Source organism: Oncorhynchus gorbuscha, linkage group LG15 (genome assembly GCF_021184085.1).
Source record: "Oncorhynchus gorbuscha isolate QuinsamMale2020 ecotype Even-year linkage group LG15, OgorEven_v1.0, whole genome shotgun sequence".
In the NCBI taxonomy this organism is placed as follows: domain Eukaryota; kingdom Metazoa; phylum Chordata; class Actinopteri; order Salmoniformes; family Salmonidae; genus Oncorhynchus; species Oncorhynchus gorbuscha.
Window position 1 is genome coordinate 79,824,766 of NC_060187.1, and position 17,262 is coordinate 79,842,027.

The 17,262-nt window shown below is 43.4% G+C and overlaps 1 protein-coding gene across 6 annotated transcripts; it reads right to left on the minus strand.

Moving 5' to 3' along the window:
- Nucleotides 1–1,893: 1,893 nt before the first annotated feature.
- On the minus strand, nt 1,894–16,707 carry LOC123998160 (RNA binding protein fox-1 homolog 1-like). 6 transcript variants are annotated; one of them, XM_046303141.1, is made up of 12 exons: nt 16,265–16,707; nt 11,270–11,506; nt 6,127–6,306; nt 5,936–5,989; nt 5,716–5,808; nt 5,570–5,627; nt 5,233–5,304; nt 4,722–4,860; nt 4,559–4,613; nt 4,402–4,469; nt 3,506–3,587; nt 1,894–3,325 (listed from the first exon to the last, which is right to left on the minus strand). In XM_046303141.1, the coding sequence occupies exons 1-12, from the start codon at nt 16,349–16,351 to the stop codon at nt 3,281–3,283; spliced, it is 1,170 nt and encodes a 389-aa protein (XP_046159097.1). In that variant the 5' UTR covers nt 16,352–16,707; the 3' UTR covers nt 1,894–3,280. The 6 variants fall into 6 exon arrangements, with proteins under 6 accessions (XP_046159097.1, XP_046159095.1, XP_046159100.1 ...); XM_046303139.1 differs by having other exon boundaries at nt 5,245–5,304; nt 5,558–5,627; nt 16,265–16,703; XM_046303144.1 differs by having other exon boundaries at nt 4,559–4,598; nt 5,245–5,304; nt 16,265–16,702.
- Between the last annotated feature and the right edge of the window lie 555 nt (nt 16,708–17,262).

The window sequence follows — 17,262 nt, forward strand, 5'->3', positions numbered from 1 at the left end:
GCCATGCATAAAGAAAATAGAAAAATAACAGACATGAAAGCAGAGAAGTTTGAAAGAGAGAGAGAGAGAGAGCGAGAGAGAGCGAGCGAGAGAGAGAGAGAGAGAGAGAGAGAGAGAGAGAGAGAGAGAGAGAGAGAGAGAGAGAGAGAGAGAGAGAGAGAGAGAGAGAGAGAGAGAGAGAGAGAGAGAGAGAGAGAGAGAGAGAGAGAGAGAGAGAGAGAGAGAGAGAGAGAGAGAGAGAGAGAGAGAGAGCGAGAGAGAGAGAGAGAGAGAGAGAGAGAGAGAGAGAGAGAGAGAGAGAGAGAGAGAGAGAGAGAGAGAGAGAGAGAGAGAGAGAGAGAGAGAGACAACAGAGAGAGAGAGAGAGCGAGAGAGAGAGCGAGAGAGAGAGAGAGAGAGAGAGAGAGAGAGAGAGAGAGAGAGAGAGAGAGAGAGCGAGATAGAGAGAGAGAGAGAGAGAGAGAGAGAGAGAGAGAGAGAGAGAGAGAGAGCGAGAGAGCGAGAGAGAGAGAGGACAACAGAGTAGAAGTAAAAAGGCATATTTTTCCATATTATACATTTTTACTAGATGTCAAAATACCCTGATGAAGGCATCACAGTCAAACCGTTGTTGAAACTGAATAATACCCTGATGAAGGCATCACAGTCAAACTGTTGTTGAAACTGAATAATACCCTGATGAAGGCATCACAGTCAAACCGTTGTTGAAACTGAATAATACCCTGATGAAGGCATCACAGTCAAACCGTTGTTGAAACTGAATAATACCCTGATGAAGGCATCACAGTCAAACCGTTGTTGAAACTGAATAATACCCTGATGAAGGCATCACAGTCAAACTGTTGTTGAAACTGAATAATACCCTGATGAAGGCATCACAGTCAAACCGTTGTTGAAACTGAATAATACCCTGATGAAGGCATCACAGTCAAACTGTTGTTGAAACTGAATAATACCCTGATGAAGGCATCACAGTCAAACCGTTGTTGAAACTGAATAATACCCTGATGAAGGCATCACAGTCAAACCGTTGTTGAAACTGAATAATACCCTGATGAAGGCATCACAGTCAAACCGTTGTTGAAACTGAATAATACCATGATAACGTATGACTTTAGTTTCTATTTCAAATTGACATTGTAGGCATGGTTATCCAACCCTCAATTGTATCTCGTAGGGTTAAGGTTAGGGTTAAGGTTAAGGTTAAGGTTAGGGTTAAGGTTAAGGTTAAGGTTAAGGTTAAGGTTAGGGTTAAGGTTAAGGTTAGGGTTAAGGTTAGGGTTAAGGTTAGGGTTAAGGTTAAGGTTAGGGTTAAGGTTAAGGTTAGGGTTAAGGTTAAGGTTAGGGTTAAGGTTAAGGTTAAGCTCCTCTTAGAAATAGTGAGAGAAAACAGAACAACAACAGTAAAGCTTGGAAAGAGAAGAGTATTTTTCCACTTCCAAGAAGATAGGAAAACGAAGCAGTAAAGAAAGAGGGGAAATTGGTACAAAAAGTAAAGCTGAACTTTGCATAAAGAAGAGGTTTAGCCCATAGGTTGAAACACACACAGTAAGACCACACACTACAGCAAGGCAGGCACAGGGCTGGGTGTCTCGCTAAAATACTGTTGCCCCCCTAATATGAAGTTATATGGTCTGATTTTAAGTTAAGATTCAGTCCTTGCAGTACAAAGGTACTGAACCAGAGACAGTTGCATAAACATATGCAGACAGTCATTTCTGTAAAACACTCACAACCTTCTTACACTGGTATCAGTCAGCCTCAAAACGTACAGTTATGTTGAGAAAAGGAACACTGAGAATATAAGTTTGAGCAGAAGAGTGAAGGACTGCAAAAAGAGGCATTGAAAAAGAGAAAGGAAAATGACATGAATCAAAGAGGAGAGGAAAGGGAAACAGAAACAATGTTTTATTGAGAGATCAACAGCAAATAAACAACAGTGAAGCTAGAGTACAGGATGGAGAAGGAGAGATGACCCATAGAACTAGAACTCATCCGATTATTTCTATGGATGGAACACAGATTCTCAAACAGAATGGAGAGAAGCAGGCGAGAGAACAGGAAGAGGAAACCAGACAACGTCCTAGAGTTTAACAGGACAGAGGAAATAAGGGAAAGGACCATAGAGGTTACAGGCTCGTCAGGCAGAGCGGAGTAAAACCCAGAATGAGGCTGCCATAGAAAAATGATAAAGTGGGTTAGGGAAGTTTGTCGAATAGCTAGTATTTAGCATTGAGCATTATGTAAAGCAGAAAGAAGATGGATAGAAGCTCAACAATGAAAATAAGAAAAAAAAATTGTTACAGTTAATTTGTTGAGAGAAGTAATGGCTCCTGAATGCTTCTTTGACAAGTGAAACATTTTTAGAATCAGAGGTAGATTGTTAGGAAAGCAAAAACATACGTACATTTTATGCAAATTATAGTTTTAGGGTTCGAGAAGCATTTCAAAAAAGATTACTACCAGTGCCATTGCTGTCTCTCATAGCTTGTGCTTTGAGTATTAATGTCATCACATACTCCCACACACAAGCACACGGACACACACACACACACACACACACACACACACACACACACACACACACACACACACACACACACACACACACACACACACACACACACACACACACACACACACACACACACACACACACACACACACACACACACACACACACACACACACACACACTTCAACGTTCTCAAACAGTGCTCTACATCATTGACAAAACCAGTGTCATCAAAAATAAGTAATTGAACTGTATAAAATGTCATTGTACTCTACAACTTGACTCTTGAAAAGTCAAAAGCTCAGACGTTGATCAAAAACGTTTTTTTTACAAAGGTCAACATGTAGAGAAACCAGTATTGTTGTGCCACTTGAGTTGCAGTATTTCACCATGAAGTCCAGCCAATGAAAAATAAAATGGCTCACATTCAACTTTCTCTGTTAAAATAGTGAAAGAGTAGCTTATAACCCGGGTACGGAGGCAGAAATCTTTACATTCTTAAACCCTGGAACAAATCTGTGGCACAAACAATACAGATTAAGTGTAAAATAAAGATTTTAAATAACTGTCTATACATTAGATCAGGCTCTTTATTCTATATGTATTCTCTGATAGAATAAATCGTTAATAACTACTACAGTATTTACACGTTCAGTCGGTTGGATTTGACAAGTGGAGGGTGGAGGGAGTCAGACAGGAGGTGACACAGAGCTCAGTGATGTCATAACCTGTCACAGAACGGCTTCCAGGCTCCCATTGGGCAGCTCAGTAAGGGGTGAAGCGGTTGTATCCTCCTCTGTACAGACTGGCCTAGAAATAAGTAGAAGATATGATGGTGAATCGGTGCCCACTGGCGGGTTGAGACGGATTCCTTTTTGAGGCTCGATTAAAGTCTGGCTCGTGGCCAGAAACAATGGTCTGGACTTAGTGGGTCATATGAACACTTTAAACGTTGGAGAGGTACTGCTTATGAGTTTTAAAGAGGCTCACCATTGTTCCGACGCCGTATGTTGCCGTGGGTCCCACTGAATGGTGGTAGGGATCCGTTGCAGCAGCATAAACTCGGCCATATCTGATGGACAGACGAAACAAAACCCCAAATGAGAAAACATACTAAACCAGCATGGTCTCATAGACTACACGTAACATAGTTAACAAAAATCCAGAACACTCAAATGAGTATGATATGTTACGTTTGGCACGGTTATATAAGAAAAGAAGGTTACTTAAGGCAAAAGGGAAAGGAGGGTGGGCGGTTCAGAGTGGATGGGTGGGCGTTTAACTCAAACGTCATGTTCGAATTTCGTTACGGACAACTTTGGCATTTTAGCTAGAAACTTTGCAACTACTTACTACTTTTTAGCTACTTTGTAACTACTTTGCATGTTAGCTAACTCTTCCCCTAACCCTTTAACATAACTCCTAAACCCTAACCTTAACCTTAACCCCTAGCCAATGTTAGCGACCTAGGTAGCGTTAGCCACCTAGGTAGCGTTAGCCACCTAGCTAACGTTAGCCACAACAAATTGGAATTTGTGTCATACATATTGCAAATTCTTAACATATTGTCCAAATTGTTGTCATTCGTAACATATCATACGAAATGGATGATGAACATCCACAAATTAATACATACCATTCCAAACGTAACATATCATTCTAATTTGAGTGTCCTGGATTTTATTTCACTATGTCCGTCCAGGTTACGAAACAGGTGTGCTAGTATTGTGTTGGAGCTAACAGTGAGGCTCCATTGACCAGACTTGAAGACCACAGAACCTCAACATTAGAGTGCTGCTTATCTCAAGTCCCATTTGAAGGAAAAGGTATTTGAAATCCTCATGCAAACAGAGTCACATTGTCAGTCATTGGGCGCTGCTGCTCACCCATCACTGTATGTTGCTGTGGCAGCGGATGGTGATTGGGCAACTCTGTACGCTGCAGGATACCCGCCCTGACATTCAGAGACAAGATAACCTTTTAGCTAAACACAAGGTAGACAGCCTGAAATAAGCTGAAATCAGAAGAATAATGTCCACTTACATAGACTTCAGCTCCATATAATCCATCTTGGTACAGCACACTGAAAGGAGACATTCTATCATTCACACATTAAACAGTGAAAATTAAATCATTTACTTACACTCACAATGGAAATGGTTATTCATTTTTAAAATAGATTTATTGAAGATAGAAATGATCTTACCCAGGGTAGGCGGGCATGGCAGTGGGTGGGACTGCAGCAGCTGAGCGAATTGTGTTGTAGACAGCCCGGCCCCGCCCACGCAGTGGTGAGCCCCGATAGGCCAGGGTGGGAGCAGCTACGGGGTAGGGGAAACTGGCAACTGAGGAGAGAGAGAAAGAGAGAGAGCTTACAGTACCTACTAGGATATGTACTGTAGCCACCCTGCCTTTAGAAGCAGGTTTATTGACTCCCCCAAGGGAACATGCTTTCTTGGAGCCATCGATAAGAGGTTGAGTATCACAGGTGGGATCTGAACCCAGGTCTCCTGCTCGGGAAACCCACGTCTTAACCATTAGACCTAAATAGTGTTCCTCTTTGGTGATGAGGTAGCAAGGCCTCATCACAAGAGTCTGACTGGCCACCGCTACACGGGGTCATGAATTCTGATTGGGTTTGATAGGGATACAGTACTAGAACATATATGACAAGGACAAGCTAATACTGAAGTAATCAAACTCACCCGAAAACTCACATTGAAACTCACCGGTGTAGAGTTCAGGTGCATACATCGCTCCCATGACAGGGTTGATCTTCCATCCGGGGGCTACAAAGAGAGAGAGAGAGAGAGAGAGAGAGAGAGAGAGAGAGAGAGAGAGAGAGAGAGAGAGAGAGAGAGAGAAAGGGAGGGAGGGAGGGAGATGTTGAGAGAAGGAGAAAGAGGTTAAACAACAAGTAAAGGAAGAAAGAGACAGTGGAGATCATGGAGAATAAAGGGAAAACACAGATCAGAAGTACAGAGTGCATGTCCGCCCCTCCCACATGCCACGGAAAGATCCAAATAACTTTAGATATCTTACTTGAAACCTCACCATTCACAAGAGGTGTTTGGGGCTTCTTGGTGACTATTCTGGCTGTAGCATTGTTCACCTGCACAGACAGAGGGTACAATTTCTCAGACAGACAGACAGACAGACAGATATTCAAGATAGACATACTATAGATAGTTATTCCTCACTTCAACCTTCCTCCCCTCAACGATCGTTCCGTTCAGTTTTTCCCTCGCTCGGTCTGCCTCCATTGCGCTCTCAAAGGTCACGAACCCAAAACCCTGAGAGACAGAAGGAGAAACATTTCTGATTGTCCAATTTGTCATTGTCTTGGTAAGGCAAAAGATAATAGGGCAACCAGGTTTAATTAGTTCAGTTTGTAATTTCTGATATTGAGTGGTCTCTCACCTTTGACCCTCTCTCATTAAAGATAATCTCCACATCCAGGATCTTGCCAAATTGCTGAAAGACAAAAACAGATCACAATCTTGTCCACAGGTTATCACTGAGGTTGTAAGAGATGACATAATGTTTCGTAGGATGACATCATGTCTCGTAGGATAATAAACCTGGACATAACCACTAGTTGTGTCTCTCACCCCAAACATCTGTCTGAGGTCCGGGTCTCTGAAGCGGAAGGGGATGTTGGAAACGTGGAGACGCTTGGGCTGGGCCTTGCCTGACCCCTCCTCATCGCTACCACTTCCTGCTCCGCCCCCTGATGACACTGACACGCTCAGAGCTTGGGAGTCAGAGGTCACCGGAACCAGGGCATCGTCCTGGAAGACAGAAGAGGAGGAGGAGAGGAGAGGAAGAGAGGAAAAGAAGAGGAGGAAAATGAAGAATAGAGGAGATGAGGAGGAAAGAAATGAAGTGAAGGAAGGAAGGAAGAAGAGGAGGAAGAGAATAGACAGGGGAAGAGCAGGAGAAGAAAAAGAAGGAGGAAAGTATGAGAAGAGGAGGATAGGACAGAGAACAGGAGAAGAAGAAAAAGGAGGAAAGGATGGGGAGAGGCGGAGGATAGAAGGACAGAGAGCAGGAGAAGAAGAAAAAGATGGAGGAAAGGATGCGGAGAGCAGGAGGATAGAAGGACAGAGAGCAGGAGAAGAAGAAAAAGGAGGAAAGGATGAGGAGAGGAGGAGGATAGAAGGACAGAGAGCAGGAGAAGAAGAAAAAGAAGGAGGAAAGGATGAGGAGAGGAGGAGGTTAGAAGGACAGAGAGCAGGAGAAGAAGAAAAGGGAGGAAAGGATGGGGAGAGGATGAGGTTAGAAGGACAGAGAGCAGGAGAAGAAGAAAAGGGAGGAAAGGATGGGGAGAGGATGAGGATAGAAGGACAGAGAGCAGGAGAAGAAGAAAAAGGAGGAAAGGATGAGGAGAGGAGGAGGATAGAAGGACAGAGAACAGGAGAAGAAGAAAAAGGAGGAAAGGATGGGGAGAGGATGAGGATAGAAGGACAGAGAGCAGGAGAAGAAGAAAAAGGAGGAAAGGATGAGGAGAGGAGGAGGATAGAAGGACAGAGAGCAGGAGAAGAAGAAAAAGAAGGAGGAAAGGATGAGGAGGGGAGGAGGTTAGAAGGACAGAGAGCAGGAGAAGAAGAAAATGAGGAAAGGATGGGGAGAGGATGAGGATAGAAGGACAGAGAGAAGGAGAAGAAGAAAAAGGAGGAAAGGATGAGGAGAGGAGGAGGATAGAAGGACAGAGAACAGGAGAAGAAGAAAAAGGAAGAAAGGATGAGGAGAGGATGAGGATAGAAGGACAGAGAGCAGGAGAAGAAGAAAAAGGAGGAAATGATGAGGAGAGGAGGAGGATAGAAGGACAGAGAACAGGAGAAGAAGAAAAAGAAGGAGGAAAGGATGAGGAGAGGAGGAGGATAGAAGGACAGAGAACAGGAGAAGAAGAAAAAGAAGGAGGAAAGGATGAGGAGAGGAGGAGGATAGAAGGACAGAGAACAGGAGAAGAAGAAAAAGATGGAGGAAAGGATGCGGAGAGCAGGAGGATAGAAGGACAGAGAGCAGGAGAAGAAGAAAAGGAAGGAGGAAAGGATGAGGAGAGGAGGAGGATAGAAGGACAAAGAGCAGGAGAATAAGAAAAAGAAGGAGGAAAGGATGAGGAGAGGAGGAGGATAGAAGGACAGAGAACAGGAGAAGAAGAAAAAGAAGGAGGAAAGGATGAGGAGAGGAGGAGGAGGATAGAAGGACAGAGAACAGGAGAAGAAGAAAAAGAAGGAGGAAAGGATGAGGAGAGGAGGAGGATAGAAGGACAGAGAGCAGGAGAAGGATATAAAAAAGGTTTCAAGGGAAAGGCAGAGAAAGAAGGGGGGAGATTACAGAGGAAACTAAGGACATGTTGCCAATTGGTCCATGCACTTGTACACCTCTGAATAGACAACTAATCAAAATTCCATCGATTCCATTCCAGCCATTACAATGAGCCCGTCCTCTTATAGCTCCTGCCACCAGCCTCCTCTGCTGTACACTAACTAAATATTAGACTACATAGTCATGTTGATTCAGTTATAACAACCAGCCAATACTGAAAGTAACAGCTTCCCCAACAGAAATACTTTGGAGGAACTGTAGCTAAATAGAATATCATACTGAACATAATTGTGATGAATTATACTTAGAAATTCATAATAACCTTGTAGTTCAGGTGACATAGATTATATAGACACATAAACAGTAAGCCTGCAGGAATACATTTTCATAATATAATCTCATTAAAATGCCCCCATGCAAAACCATACAGGATATAGTATTGTGCTTCAAAACCAAAACATCCACTATCCCAAAATGCACCACGATGCCAGTGTCTGTCTATTGGTCCTCCAAAAACCAAGGGATTATATGAGTCCAAACAAGAAAATTAAGATTAAAAAAAAAACATATTACACAAAAAAATGAGTGAGCGAGAGCAGTGGGGGAGGGGAGATAGGGAGCAGAGTGCAAGAGAGGGAGATAGCAGTGGGGGAGATAGGAGAGAGGGAGCAGAGTGCAATGTGAAAGGTAGAATAAAATGAGTGAGAGATAGCAGTGGGGGAGATAGGAGAGAGGGAGCAGAGTGCAATGTGAAAGGTAGAATAAAATGAGTGAGAGATGGCAGTGGGGGAGATAGGAGAGAGGGAGCAGAGTGCAATGTGAAAGGTAGAATAAAATGAGTGAGAGATAGCAGTGGGGGAGATAGGAGAGAGGGAGCAGAGTGCAATGTGAAAGATAGAATAAAATGAGTGAGAGATGGCAGTGGGGGAGATAGGAGAGAGGGAGCAGAGTGCAATTAGAAAGGTAGAATAAAATGAGTGAGAGATAGCAGTGGGGGAGATAGGAGAGAGGGAGCAGAGTGCAATGTGAAAGGAAGAATAAAATGAGTGAGAGATAGCAGTGGGGGAGATAGGAGAGAGGGAGCAGAGTGCAATGTGGAAGGAAGAATAAAATGAGTGAGAGATAGCAGTGGGGGAGATAGTGGGGGAGAGAGAGGGAGCAGAGTGCAATGTGGAAGGAAGAATAAAATGAGTGAGAGATAGCAGTGGGGGAGATAGGAGAGAGGGAGCAGAGTGCAATGTGGAAGGAAGAATAAAATGAGTGAGAGATAGCAGTGGGGGAGATAGGAGAGAGGGAGCAGAGTGCAATGTGGAAGGAAGAATAAAATGAGTGAGAGATAGCAGTGGGGGAGATAGGAGAGAGGGAGCAGAGTGCAATGTGGAAGGAAGAATAAATTGAGTGAGAGATAGCAGTGGGGGAGATAGGAGAGAGGGAGCAGAGTGCAATGTGGAAGGAAGAATAAAATGAGTGAGAGATAGCAGTGGGGGAGATAGGAGAGAGGGAGCAGAGTGCAATGTGATAGGAAAAATACAATGGCAAAGAAAAAAATAGCAAAAGTGAAAAATATCTTTAAATTGAAAATCAAAGTGAATGCAGGCTTGAAAGAAGTCAGATAAATATTAATGCAAATCAAAATACAGATCCTAATATGCAGAAATGAAAACACAGGTATTATTAGCATTATAATATAGGAAGGCTGGTAGGAAGAGATGTGCACAATGATCTCAGAGCAACGATAAATAATCAATTAAACAAAAAGATAAAGTGAACAAGGCAGGAACTTGCGCAAAAAGCTTGGGTTGGGGTGAGGAGTGGGAGCTGGGAGGCATAGTGCCGGGCAGGGTCAAAGTTGAATGTTCTAAATGTCAGTTTGGGGTCACGGTGCTGCTTTTTTCTGCCAAAGGTTAAAGATCATTACTCAAGATTCCGAGGGGGCATGTATTAATAAGTGGGGTAGAAACGGAGGGAGAGGGATAGAGAGACACATTCACGCAGAGAGAGAGAGAGAGAGAGAGAGAGAGAGAGAGAGAGAGAGAGAGAGAGAGAGAGAGAGAGAGAGAGAGAGAGAGAGAGAGAGAGAGAGAGAGAGAGAGAGAGAGAGAGAGAGAGAGAGAGAGAGAGAGAGAGAGAGAGAGAGAGAGAGCGAGACAGCTTCACACAAACACATACAGTACATACAGGCTACTGCTGTGTTGTTATATACTGGCTTCCCATGGCAGCATGGTTCACACAAACACCACCTCCTCATCATCCTCACACACACCAGAAACAGGGGAAGTGGGACAGTGAAGAGAGGGGAGGGGGGAGTGGAAGAAAGGGGTGGGTGGGTTGGATGTTGGTGTCATGTCACGATGCAAAATTGATTTCTGAACCTGGACGATATTTCGGAGGGGGAGGGGTCACCCGTTCGGCCTCCCCCGTTGACCCCACCTCCATGATGTGTGGCAGCGTCTCAACTGTCCCCGAAAATCAGGACGGACCTTGTAAGTCAGGGGCTCTAGTGATGGAATATATAAATGTGGCCATAAAAGTCAGTTATGACATCAGAAAGAGCTGCTGAGGCAGGGAAAAGGACTTCACAGTCACAATGCATTGACCTTGATTCACCATTCACCTCTGTCTTTGTCTAGAGTAATAACCTACAGTATATAAAGCCTACCAGGACACTGGACATAAACATACATGTACATGTTTTCCTCATTATAAGTTCATAAACTAGGCCTTGTTCCTAATGAAATTACATAAGATCCCATCAAATACATGTCATTTTGCGCTGTAGACTATATGAAAATAAATAGTAGGAAATATTGAACCTTGATAACTTACCTAATAACATGCCATACAATTGACCAAAATACATTTAAATTATAATCCTACATTTAAATACTGTTTTGTTCCATTCTCCAGTGTTTTTAACTTCTCCTTTCTCAACTTTCTTTTCCCCGACCCCCTACCAGTAACCCGGTGCATGATCTTACACAGACATACTGCATGTTAAAGGCTTTGGGGTTACCTGCTCTATTTCCAGATAAATGGGAGAGGGAAAGAGAGAGAGAGAGATGGGGGGGATTCACTTTCAAAAATGAATCTCCTCTCAGCTGCCCCTATCTGCTCTGCTGGGTGTCAGAGGAGATTCCCCTACATGGGCACAGGAGTGGAGTTGGGGAGCTAAACATAGAAGTAGCAGGGTCCTCTGTGTGTGTGTGTTCCATGTTACTGACAAATAATTTCCTCAAACTTTGTATGACATGTTGTTGATTAGAATAAAATCCCCTCATAGAAATATGTTACAAACAACATGTGATTCCCCCATATACACATACAGTAGCTACATATCTTGATTACAAAGTATCTCTGTCTCTCTATCTTTCCTGGACACTACTTCTATAGTCACACACCTCCAGTCTATCATGTTGTTCTTACCGTGCTAATGGCTGCCAGAGTGTCAGCCCCTTCGTGTTGCGGCCCCTGATAGACTCTGAGCTGGTGATGCTCCTGGTACTCTGAGTTGGGGTGGGCGGGACTATAGTCTAGAGGAGGAAGTCTGCCTGCAGGTGTGGGAGGAGCTTGTCCTGGTGGAGGGTATGAGGGAGGCTGGGCATAGACCTGGGGGAGGGTGGGGTCACCACTGCCGGGGCAGGCCTCCTGCCCAGGGCCTCCCTGGGATTGAATGAGAGAAGAGAATCAGTCAATAATCAATCAAAATAACATTGTCATAGTATCTATCCAACCTAGCTGTAGGATAAACCATATTGAAATTGTAATAGTGGGTGACACTTGTTATAAGAAACAAAATAATAAATTACTATCACCAGATTATTCTTGAATTATATTAAAATGATACCTTTTCGATTCACAGCATACTGCCCATAGAATCATCTCTAATGTAAGCACAAAGACCTCGGGCTTCATAAAAGTCATAAAAGTCAAAGACTCTTCATAAGAGTCGTTGAGTCTAAAATATCACCTGGGAAATGTCTTATGGTTGAGTGGTGCTGGGCAGTTTAGATTTGCACAGCTGGTACAAAACTAGAAGACCTTAAGAAAGATCCACAAAGCAGACTCATACCTACAGTACAGCTCACTATGATATGTATACTATTCCTTTTGAGTATTCATTCAGGATTCAGCATCCTTTGGAAAAGAGTATCTGGCAAATATCCAATAGTTTACCACTTATGCCGAAACAGAGCACCCACAAACACTTAATTGTAATGAAAAATCAACTCAGCACGAAACTGATCCCAGACTAATACCTTCAACATCACCATAATCATCTAATCAATGTACCAAATCCATTCCAATCCATTGATTCTTCAATGTACCAAAATAAACAGCAAGAAAGCCGAGTTCCCACAGTGACGTGACCAATTCTCACACAATGAAAAGTGATAGTGGTGACACAGACACAACAGGAGAATAGATGATTGTCTTACCCCGTCACTGCACATCTGATTCTCTGGTACATTATCCAACAACTGCCACATGTTTTAATGCCGGCTTCCACCCGCCCACTACACCATAAGTTCTACTTAACCACCAATCACATGACAGGAGTGCTGGGGGGAGGTGGAGCTGGGGGGGCTATGCCAGCTGTGGTCATTTGTACCTGTCAATCACTTTTACCCCCCCCCCCTCCGCACAGAAACACACTAAAAACTTAGGAGCTACACAAAATGTGTAATTTCTACATTAAAAGCTAATACTGTAGCCGTACTTTAACTTGCCCACTAAAAGGTCACCTCTAAGAATACTATCCTTATTATTACCCTGTAATTGCTGACGTACTGCCTTGTAAATATTCCTATGCCTTGTAAATATTCATATCATTCCAATATCTTATTTTTGACCAGACTCTTTGAAGAGACAAAAGCAGGCAGGAAATATTTGGTTAGTTGTTTATCTTTCACATTAAAACACAGTAATAAACCCTTATATCTCTACTCTGAAACTGACCAGCGGTCAACCAGAAGATTGGCAGAGCCATTAGAAGATTTTTATGTTGTCCTTTACAGTTGTAAACATAGTAAGTGTCAAGGCCTATATATCAGACTGGCTGTAATTGAATACAGATTCATGTTGTTCTCTCCAACCTCTCCTCCTCCTCCTCCTCTATCTGTCCATCAGCTGTTGCACTCATCGGATGGGGTGAGATAGGACTGATGGTGAAATTGAAGAGGGCGAAGTGGAGGAAGGTATGAAAGCTGATCTGATCATTTAAACCTTGTTTGATCAGCTGATTCTGATACGTAACGCAGGGAGAGTTTCCTACATTCTCATAGGTCTAAGAAGACAGTGTGGCTACTGCAGGTAAAACCGCAGCATCAAAGGTCTCACTATACTAAGATATGAACTAACACTCGCACTTGTCTTTTCCTACTAGCACTGACTTTGCTGATAACTTCATTTATTGAGGATCAACGTAGTTGCTATGACTGTGATGTGCGGTTGTCCCACCTAGCTATCTTAAGATGAATGAACTAAATGTCAGTCACTCTGGATAAGAGCATCTGCTAAATGACTAACATGTAAATGTAATGTTAAATATAAGATATACTATCTTAGTTCACTAGGAGTGGAAAAGGAACACCTTGTCTGTGTAGGTCTCAGATTCTTCCTATCAAACATCAGGGGTTTCAGTACAAAGTACACGATTTCTCTTGACAGACCACACAGGTGTTCCTCCTATACCTCTGAAATCTTACTTTAGAAATTCCACCGGGAGATGGTCAGGAGTGAGACTGATACCATATTGAATGTATTAGGTCTCTAGAATAGATTTACAGGCATATCATTTACAAGGTTAGTCATTTAGCAGATCATCTTACATATAGTGCTTTCAAATGGGCCAAAACAACAACTATATAAAAAGTCATAGTAAAACCTTGAAAGATAACATGCTTTTACATGTACTACTCTGCATCCTGTCTGCTAATATTGGAAGGCATGTGTGTTGTATATCTGGGTTTATTCCAGGGTTGACGCATAATAATTCAGAAACTGTCCTTTTAGCTTTCACATGGCAGATCCTGGCAATCAGTACACACAGTAACTGGGCCATGTTAGAGGACATGTCAACACCGACACACATGCCTGTATTGTGTCCCCCGCCCCACCTCACCCCCCAATATCTGACCTTCCCAAGCTCACACCATACATGGAGAGTGTCTGACAGGGGGAGATAATAGAATCTATTTGATACTATCACTGGCCACCTTCACACACTCTCTGTCTCTCTCTCTCTCTCTCTCTCTCTCTCTCTCTCTCTCTCTCTCTCTCTCTCTCTCTCCCAGTACAGTATTACATTGTCAGCAAACAAACATTATACACAGTATCTCTCCATGTGTCTCAACTTTAATCCTTGCAGTCTTTTTTTGATTGCCATTTGTTCCCCTCTGTCCTTCCTCCCCCTATTCAGCTGTCAGGACTCAGGGTCAAAGGTCATCGGCTCTGAGACAGGTGGTTGCTGGGACAGCTGCTGGAGGATTTACACTCCGAAGATAACAGGAAACTACTGATGTGCCCTTTAAGAGGGCTCATAAAGCAGGGGATACAAACGCACAGACAAAAACACTCACACACCCTATGGTCTACTCTATTCAGTATGTTTACACTGAGTGTACAAAACATCTTTCCATGACACAGACTGACCAGATTAATCCAGGCGAAAGCTATGCTACCTTATTGATGTCAGTGTAAATGAAGGGAAGAAGACAGGATATAGAAGGATTTGTAAGCCTTGGGACAACTGAGACATGGATTGTGTCGGTGTGCCATTCAGAGGGTAAATGACAAGACAAAATATTTAATAACGGGGTATGGTAGTAGGTGCCAGGCGCACAGATTTGAGTGGGTCAAGAACTGCAAGGCTGCTGGATTTCACGCTCAACAGTTTCCCATGTGTATCAAGAATGGTCGACCACCCAAAACACGTCCAGCCAATTTGGCACAACTGTGGGAAGCACTGGAGACAACATGGGCCAACATCCCTGTGGAATGCTTTTGACACTTTGTAGAGTCCATGCCCCAACAAATTGAGGCTGTTCTGAGGGCAAAAGGGGTGCAACTCAATATTAGGAAGGTGTTCTTAATGATTTGTACACTTAGTGTATATTACATACAGTACAGTAATATGGAACAGGTAATATGATCAAACACATATCGTCAGATATTTTACTCAAATCAAATCAAATTTATTTGTCACATACACATGGTTAGCAGATGTTAATGCGAGTGTAGCGAAATGCTTGTGCTTCTAGTTCCGACAATGCAGTAATAACCAACGAGTAATCTAACTAACAATTCCACAACTACTACTTATACACACAAGTGTAAAGGGATAAAGAATATGTACTCCGCTGGTATGTTCTGATCATAGCACAGTACACTGGTCCTCATCCCCCTACTTAGGCTACACACTATCAGGATATCAGTGTCCCCCTTATCTGCATGACAGGGGAGCCTTCTCTCTCTGTGTTAATCTACTTTTCAAGGAACAGGCTAAAAATACAGGGGCTGTGACACAGAGAGACAAGGAAGACAGATTCCAGACACACATCATATCTGTGCTGGCATTCACCAACGGGTTGTCAGGGACTCTGTCAAACACACACACACACACACACACACACACACACACACACACACACACACACACACACACACACACACACACACACACACACACACACACACACACACACACACACACACACACACACACACACACACACACACACACACACACACACACACCTCTGCTGGCACCACTGAGACCTGCAGATTAAATATAACTGCCAGTGTGTCATTGAAATTAAAACAAATGGGTTTGATCCTATCAACAGTATTTAGGCCTAGATGCAGCTGTTTGCAATCTCATGACACAAATCTACACTGGCAACCAGTTGCTGTGAACAACCACATCATTAAGCTGTGAACTACTCTGAACTAAACATCATAATTTGGATTATTTTGAAATCTAGTTCAATAAACCACTTTGCTATCATCATCATGACAAACACAAACTGTATCATTTATAATGTGTAATACTGGGCCTGAATAGATTTAATCTGAATGTCCCTTTCCATTTCACAAACAGGCCCTCCAACCTGTTGTTTGTGTCATGATGACATGTCATTCCCCGGGCCAGTGATTCAGCATATCCAGTGACTCAAAACCAAACTATCTCAATGACGCTTGAGATGAGAGCCATGTATACAGAATTCAATGGGGGCCCATGTTCACACCAACAGCTATGTAGGATAGTTTGCTGATCTCTGTATGTGGCTCTGGGTCTACTGACAGAGTACTAGGAAAGACATCCAATGCTACACACCCGGCCTAAAACATGGTAGGAACCAGGAGAGAGAAGGAAAAGGCAAACAGAGGGATTGAGAGACAGAGACAGAGGTAGATTACCTGTACTAGGCTGGGGTAACATTGGGCACCCTGGGGATAGACGGGCAGTCCGTAAGGCTGAAGAATCATTGTAGGAGAAGAGAGCATGGTGCATAGCCCGAAAACCACCAGGACAGAGGGAACGGTGGGGAGATGGGAGGACAAGAGAGGGTGAAGGGGGAAAGGGAGAGGATGATATGCTCAGAGGAGATGAAAAAAACAAGGTAGGAAAATCTAAGAAGAGAGAGTAGAATCCAAGTGATGAAAACACAGAAGGTCCAAGTGAATGAGAGGAAGAGCTGGAAAGTCAGAAAGATAACTGTGAACAGTCAACCTCTCAGCTTAAAACAATTAAAACAAACTCCCTGAACTAAGAAACAGTCAGCCTGTCTAGATAGGAAGACAGGAAGTGGCAGAGAAGTTAGAAAGAACACTGCTGTGTGTCTGTCAGCCTGTCAGTTGGTCGGCCTGACAGACAGAAACACATGTAAAGGGTCCCGTTTCAGGGTGTTATAAATAGTCTCTCTCTCTCTCTCTCTCTGCCACCTCCACCCCTCTCTCTCTCTGCCACATCCACCCCCCTCTCTCTCTCTCTCTCTCTCTCTCTCTCTCTCTCTCTCTCTCTCTCTCTCTCTCTCTGCCACCTCCACCCCCTCTCTCTCAATCTGTCAATTAGCCTACTACTAGGTACCATATGCACGCTCTTCTGTTGTGAGTGCACGTGCAACATGTCGTTTGAGTGGGTGTGGTGGTGGTTAGTAGGCTATCACTTTTCTAAAAGCATTAGCTACCCTTACAAAAAAAATGAATGAATCAACACTCAGATTGGTCCATTTGTTGTGTGTACATCTCTGCTCTCTGTCTCCCAGTAGCACTGACAGTGGTGGCTGTCGGAGATTTGTGACAGCTGGGTCTCTTACACACACACACACACACACACACACACACACACACACACACACACACACACACACACACACACACACACACACACACACACACACACACACACACACACA

Excerpts from the sequence above, each read along its gene's own strand:
- LOC123998160 (XM_046303138.1), bottom strand. The coding sequence starts at position 16,351 with ATGCTCTCTTCTCCTACAATGATTCTTCAGCCTTACGGACTGCCCGTC. Across the intron at positions 5,990-6,126 it reads ACCTCAGACAGATGTTTGGG|CAATTTGGCAAGATCCTGGA; the intron begins GTGAGAGACACA and ends TTTGTCTTTCAG. Across the intron at positions 5,305-5,557 it reads TGTGAATGGTGAGGTTTCAA|CCCCCGGATGGAAGATCAAC; the intron begins GTAAGATATCTA and ends CTCTCTTTGTAG.